Consider the following 7,702-nt stretch of genomic DNA (forward strand, 5'->3'; position numbering starts at 1 on the left):
ACATTGAAAAATCAATGACAAATTCGTCAATTTGATTTTAACAATTCATTTTTTAATGGAAATTTGAATGAACTTGTTTTTATGAAATAACCACCAGGCTTTATACAAGGTGATGCTGCCCAGGTTTATAAATTACACAAGTCTTTATATGGACTCAAGCAAGCTCCAAGATCATAATTTCTTAAACTTTCTTCTACTCTAACACAATTTGGATTCATCAAAATCAGGTCAGATTTTTCTTTATTTACTAAACATGATGGTGATCTTAATTTATATATCCTTGTTTATGTTGCTAATATACTAATTACTGGAAATAATTCAAAAGCCATACAGTCGACTATTGATCAATTAAACAATGTCTTTTTTCTCAAAGACCTAGGTAAATTTAGCTTCTTCCTAGGAATAGAGGAAAACAAATTAGAATCTGGTGCTGTCCACCTTTCTCAAATGAAATATATTAGTGACCTTCTTCAAAGAGTGGGCATGAAAGAATCTAAAGCGGTTTCTATACTCATGACTACCTATGTTAAGTTGTCCAAAAATGGAGAGAATAAATTTAAAAATTCTTCTCTTTATAAGTCGATCATGGACTCCCTTCAATATGCTACTCTCACCCGTCTTGACATAACTTTTTTGGTAAATAAATTGTGTCAATATATGCAGAGACCTCTCATTAGTCATTGAAAATGTGTTAAGAGATTATTACGTTACCTCTCTGGAACTATTACTCATGATCTTGTATTTCATGCTAGCAATGACTTACATTTATTTGCTTTTGCAGGCTCTGATTGGGGTTTGGATTTGGATGACCGTCGTTCTACGTGTGGTTATTGCATTTATATAGAATCAAATCTTGTCTCATGGTCAAGTCAGAAGTAAGCATCCGTTAATAGATCAAGCACGGAGGACGAATACTGTGCTCTTACTGCCGCAGACTTAGAAGTTATTTGGATCCAAAATCTATTACAAGAATTGAGAGTGAAGATTACATTAACACCAATTTTATACTGTGACAATGAAAATGCTGTCCTCTTATCCGTAAATCCAATTTTGCATAGCAAAACCAAACATTTTGAGTTTGATCTACACTTTGTGAAAGATAGAGTAAATCAACATAAACTACATGTGGTACATATAAGAGCCATTGACCAGATAGTTGATATATTTACAAAGTCTATTTTCTTAAATTTATTCACAAAATTTAGTACCAAACTTAAGATTATTCTTAAAGCCACCTTAACTTTGAGGGGCTGATAATGATACCAGTATAATAAAAGAATAATAGTAAAATTAATTTGATTAATTATCAAGAAGAGTATGTTATCTTCTTAAAAAAATAATTTTTTTTGTATAAATACTACTTTTATATCAATAATTAATAACAAACAATAATACAATTCTACAAAATTTATTTTCACATGCAATTTTACTCCTCAATCCTCATACACAAATTCTATCAATATCCAACTTACATGTCTTAAGGAATCTTTCAATTTTGCTTAAAAAATATATGATGAAGAGAAATTACATTTTATCTTATCAATTATGAGAAATTACATTTCATCCAATCTTTTCGAGGTAGCTAAGTTGAATTATTAAAGGCATAACTTAAAGTCAATGGTGGGTGGCATTTAATTTGTGGTCCATGTGTGTATGCCTTAAGCTCTTAAGCTGATCCCTTGGTGGTTCGTTCTCTAATACCGTAATATCCTTTTAGTTTGTTGAATTTGTTCGTTATTTATAATGGTTGTTGGGACTTTATTTTTTATTTTTTGGTAAATTGGTGAAAATAAAAAAAATAAAAATAAAAAGCACAAACTAAAAATTTCTCTTGTAGTCTTGTTGGCATGTGATTCATAAGTATATTTTTCATATGCACGAATATATGTGTGGCCTGATTTTAAACTTTTAAATTAAACTACTATAAAGAGATTCAGGGAAGAAAAAAAAAAGAAATAAATTACTAACCTAGTACTCAATTTCAGATTTTTTTTCTTTATATTATAATTTTTTCTTTCAAAATTTACATTTCGTAACAATTTCTTTTGTTTTTCCAAATCTTAGAAAATACTAAAAATAATATAAATTAACTAAGTAAATGCCATTCTTTTGTAAAAGAAAATGATAAAAAAATAAAAAATAAATCAAGTCAGCACCAAAAGGTAATTAAATAAACAACTGTCAAATGTGAAATATGAATTTGTACCTTTTTTGTTTCATCATTATTTTTTTGGATAAATTATCAAAATTATCCCTATTTTTTCAAAATATTAACAAAAATACATCTTATTTTTTATGACGTTAAATATATATTTTCAAAAAGTAATTTAACGATTAAATTTTTATATAAATTTTTGCAAGTTTGGTATAAAAATGAGATACTAAATGATTTTCTTTTTTTTTTTTTTTGCAAGTTTTAGTCAATAGCCAAAAATACTTTAAAAGAATGAAAAGATTATAAAAATTGAATTTTAATTTGACCTGATTTTTTTGTACTTTTTAAATGGTTATTTAAATATTTTTAAAAAATTTTGAAATATATATATAAATGCCTTACTAATTACAAAATTTAAAGTTATTTTTTTGAGCATCTTAAAAAATTAGACACGGTTTTGATAGTCTTTTTTTTTTCTCTGAATAAGTGTTAAGTGTATCTGAACTTACCTTAGAGGTTTATCTGAATATGTATACGTAACGGTCGTCTATTCACGTGTCAACTAACTCCATACCTACCAGTGATTGTCATCTTCATTAATGTCACGCCGTAATGGACGTGGCTCCATTTGCACCTTATTGTACAATTAACTAATTAAGTAGGTAACAGCTAACACCAATAACGTCCATTCCAACTTGCTACCCTTTTTCTTTTTTTTGCAACTTGCTACTTATTTAAGCTGAAAATGATAAATTGATAACCTAAATTAAACTTTTTACTTTGTTTCTTTATCAGAAGTTCAACAAGCGTAAAAGAACTCGTCCGGCCGGTGGCTATCAATGCTCTAACCTTCCGTGCAATTCGGTTAGTCATCATTACCACCTTATTCATCTGCTTCAATTTCTATACATATGGTAGCTTTTTCTTTCTATACCACCTTTAAAGACTGTTTTTTATTCTTAAGATTTAAAATATTTTATTTCTGTCCAAACGTTCGAAACTGAAATGTATTTTACCTTTTATTTAAAAAAATAGAGTGGGATTTCATACTTCTAATTTCTAGAGTTCTAATTGCTTAGTCACAAGGATTCTCATGCTGCTAGTCAGATAGGGACTTTCCCTGTGTTCTGTTTTTCTTGTTTCTGCTGTTTCTTTGTTTTTTCAGTCACCAAAAAAAAAAAAGTTCTATTTGCTAAGCCTCTGTTTTATTATGAATGTAAGTTGCGGTTTTTAATTTTTATTATATATTCAGCAATCTCTTGATTATATCTTACATTCTTACTACACCCATTCTGTTCCAGGCTCATTGTAGAAAATAAAAAAGATTTACAAAATTAAGAAACTAAAACCAAGAATACCATTCAATTTGGAAGACTTGGAATCATATTGGGAATTTATGATATTGGGTTATAGACAATGTAAAGTTCTGTTAGACTGTATTTGGTTGGAAACAAAATAAAATAAGACACCGAAAATAAAAAACAGAAATATAAAAATTATATAATTATATTTTATTTGATAATAAACTATATATATAAAAAGTCAATAAGATATAGTTCAAATGACAATCTCTCTATACTCCACTAAGAGGTCGCATATTTGAGTCTCCCTGTCTTCGATTAAAAAAAAACTATATATAAAAAAAATTATAAAAATTTAATTTACTCTCATTTTCTTTTACACACAAAATTCAATAAGAAAAATATAATTAAAAAAAATTGATAAGAATAATAAAAGGAAAAAAGTTATATTTCTTATTAGAGTTTATGTGTCTTTTCAGTTTAGAATGATACAAAATACATTAATTTATTGTTTCAAAACAGATATGTTCATGTCTTTTCTGTCAAATATGATTTTGTGTTTCGGTGATCCTATATTCCGTAAACAAATGCAGCTTGATTGCTGTTTTTTTTTTTTTTTTTACTTTTTTAGACCATTGTTGAACCTTGACATATCATGTAGCAGGTAGTAGTACTTCATAATCATGGATTCAAGCAATCAAACTCAGAAGATTGTTATAAAAGAAACAGAAGTGACTGATTCCAAAGACATAATCAGCACATTACATGAAAGCACACTTGGTCAAATCCTCTCTTTCCTTCCAACCATAGAAGCAATTCAAACTTGTGTGTTATCTCAAAGGTGGATTCATGTTTGGAAATCCATCACCTCTCTATGTTTCAGTGACAGTTTGCCTTGTTATGGAAAGATTCTGAAGAAAGAACAGTTTGTGAATTTTGTGAACAAAGTACTTCTTCACCATCTAGCAAATTCAAGCATCACTAACTTCTCTCTTTGTTTAACAAGATATAGCTATGATTCAAAACAAGTTAGTGAATGGATCTCCACTGTCTTAGATAGAAGAATCCAGAAGCTTCATATTCAGTATGCTGGCAAAGTTCAATTTTCGTCACATTCCTTCTTTAAATGTGACACTCTAGTACAATTAGACCTTAAAGTTAGATGCACTCTAAATGTTCCAATCTATGCTTGTTTTCCGAATCTTCGAAACCTTAACATCTCCGGGGTCAGATTAGAGAGCGATTCATCCATTTTCTCAGAAGATATAGTACTTAATTTCCCAGTTCTGAAAGTGTTTGAAGCTAGAGCATGTGAGTGGTTAACTATGCAGGGTATTAGTATTCAAGCACCTCTGCTTGAAAAGTTTTCCTTGGCACTTTGTTATTCTTCTATTTCTAATGAATCATGTAAATCCTCCATCAAGATCTTTGCTCCTTGTCTAAAAGAGTTCTCTTATGAGGGTGATCTTGAACTAGATATCATTCTATTGGATTCATCCTCGGTTTGTGATGCTTCTGTCGTGATTGTTGTTGATGAAGACAAAAAAGACATGATGGAAAGTTTAGGGTTTCAAGCACATAAGCTTCTCAGTCAAATTCATCAAGTGGAACTACTGAAGTTATTATTTTATAAGGTATACTTGGTTTTAAAGATATATAAATATCAATCATGCCTGCATGTATACTAAAAATCAGTTACTAAATTAGCCACTCATATAGAATACATGATAAAATATAAAATAAACATTAAAAAGGAATTAAACAACACATATATTTATATACAAATACATAGTGATTGATTTTTTGTATATACATAACATTTTTTATGTGAATATAATAGAAGCTGATTATCTCAGTTGAAAAATTCACTTGATTATGCCAACTGTCAAGTGTAAATTCTACCGTTAATTGACAATGTGGGTCTTACTACAGATCCCACAATGATCAAGTAGATTTTTAGAAAGCAAACATTTTTATAGATATTTGTTTGCAATTGCCGAGAATTCTCTTAGTTGGAAAAGCTACTTCAACATATGAAGTGTAGATTTTCACCATAACAATTGATGGTGAAAATTCACACTAAATAGATTTTTCTAATTTAGAGGATCTACTTTTGGTAATGACATAAAAATGTTTTCTTGTAATTATGTATTGCAATGAAGCTTTTTGTCTACTACTGTGTCTATGAATAATAGCTTTGCCCTTCGGAATTTTTTTTAGCTGTGTGTTTGATCAAATTTCGCCTTGCCATACAGGTTCTTATGCATTCCAATGACATATTTACCCATCTTCCTACCTTTGGAAGGCTGACTTATCTTCAACTAAACGAGGTTACCGATGAAGCCCTGTCGAAATTACTCCACAACTCCCCAATTCTTAACACTCTTGTTTTACTCAATGTAAGTCTATATACTCTTGCTAGCTTAATATTGAAAAGTGCTGCATTAAGTGATTACTTTATTCTCTTGAACCACAATTAATATAAGTGGCTTCATTCATTATAAGTGCTAACAAGGATGTTAAGCTCGTTGAATCTTAAGGGTGATGCTGGTCAAAAGAAAATCAACACAAAAAATTCAAATTCTATTGTTTCTTTTTTAAGCTTTTGTTGCATATAATGTAAATGATGAATTTGTGGCTAAATTGTACCTACATAATTTTCAGGGAGTATCTCATGACTCAAACAAAGATGCAATGTCTTATGCATCATCAGTGCCTCAGTGCTTTCTTTCAAGCCTCAGAGTTTTTCAGTTTAATGGATTTAATGTGCATGAACACGAAATTTCTCTTGTTAAGTTTGTGATGGGTAATGCAGCAGTGTTGGAGAGGATGATTATATCAGCAGCATTTTGGCTACGCTATTCAGATATTGATATGGAGAAAGTCAAGGATAACATTTTTTCATTTCCAAAGTGTTGCAGCCGTGCCGTAATAGAATTTTCTGATGTTAATGGTTCCTCAACATGTTCAGGACCCCTGTAAAAGTAGTATAGATATATATGTTATGAGTGGTTGATTTGGTAATATATATATCAACTATGATAGGTGTACATTAAAATCAGTCATCAAAATTAGCCACTAGGATAGAATACACATTGAAATATAAGATACATATTAAAAATAAATTAGATTACACATTTATTTGTACATAAATACATGATGGATGATTTTAATAATATATAAATAACATCAAAAGTTGAGTTTTATTAACATCTATCCTTTTATTTGGATGTAAATTAGTAGGAATAATGTCGAATTATAAATTGTCAAGAAAAAAAATAAAATGGAACCATTTGATTTAAAAAAAATTTAAATAAAACTACTATCTATGTCATTGATATTATTATATAGTCATAAAAAAGTAATAATATTACAAAATAATTTATTTTTTATTGTTCATTTTTTAAAATAAAACATTATTTGTGGCTTTGCGCTACTTTGACTTGGGCCACGGCTATGGGTGGAAAAAGGCCAGACGACCTGTCAGGGAACTGTAGCTTGACCTGTATTTGGCCTGACCTGTTATAAAAGAGGCACAGGTTCGGACTCTTTTAGTAGTTTTAATATGTTAATAGGTCATGCCCAGGTTCACTAATTAGTCTTATTGGCCTGTCAGGTCTGCATGGACTTGTTAAAACATAATTAAATATATAAATAATTTTTATTATTAACAAAATTATGAGATATTTTAAATTTATTATATTTTATTATAAATATTTTTGTATATTTTAAATACTTTAAAATATTAAAAATTCTTGTAAATATTAAATATGACATATTACATATAAATATTTTTAATAAAAATTGAATTTTTTAAATAATATTTTTATTTTTGTAAAAGAAAAAATTATCAGACCTTTTAACAGGCTTCAGACCAGGCCAGACTGAATAACAGGTCAAGCCTAGTACTTTATAAAGAGCCTATAACAGGCTGCAGGCCAAGTAACTACATGACAGGGCAGACCTGTTAAGAACAAAGCCTGTCCTGACCTGACCTGTTTCCACCCCTAGCCACGGCTAAAGGGATCATCCAATATCGGCTAGCGAAAGTTTGGGCCTGTCGAGGTTAGTTAGATATCATTTAGTCAATGATCTATTTACCAACGTCGTCTTTTGAAAGTTGGTTGAAGTTGTTTCACCGGCATTTGTTGTAGGGTCTATCAGTCGCTGCTTGGTTGCTCTATTGGTCGGTAGCGGTTGAGTTTAGTGTATACTAGCGAGAACCAAGGATAAATAGTCAAATGGA

At 29.6% G+C, this 7,702-nt stretch overlaps 1 protein-coding gene across 2 annotated transcripts; it reads left to right on the plus strand.

Annotated features, from left to right (window-relative positions):
* The first annotated feature begins 2,884 nt into the window (after positions 1–2,884).
* LOC112703500 (F-box/FBD/LRR-repeat protein At3g14710) lies at positions 2,885–6,662 on the plus strand. Of its 2 annotated transcripts, none has more exons than XM_025754977.3 (4): positions 2,885–3,019; positions 4,118–5,090; positions 5,712–5,855; positions 6,121–6,662. In XM_025754977.3, the coding sequence occupies exons 2-4, from the start codon at positions 4,140–4,142 to the stop codon at positions 6,436–6,438; spliced, it is 1,413 nt and encodes a 470-aa protein (XP_025610762.1). In that variant the 5' UTR covers positions 2,885–3,019; positions 4,118–4,139; the 3' UTR covers positions 6,439–6,662. The 2 variants fall into 2 exon arrangements, with proteins under 2 accessions (XP_025610762.1, XP_025610761.1); XM_025754976.3 differs by having other exon boundaries at positions 2,886–3,019; positions 4,121–5,090.
* The last annotated feature ends 1,040 nt before the right edge of the window (positions 6,663–7,702 follow it).

This window comes from Arachis hypogaea, chromosome 7 (assembly GCF_003086295.3).
Source record: "Arachis hypogaea cultivar Tifrunner chromosome 7, arahy.Tifrunner.gnm2.J5K5, whole genome shotgun sequence".
NCBI lineage: Eukaryota > Viridiplantae > Streptophyta > Magnoliopsida > Fabales > Fabaceae > Arachis > Arachis hypogaea.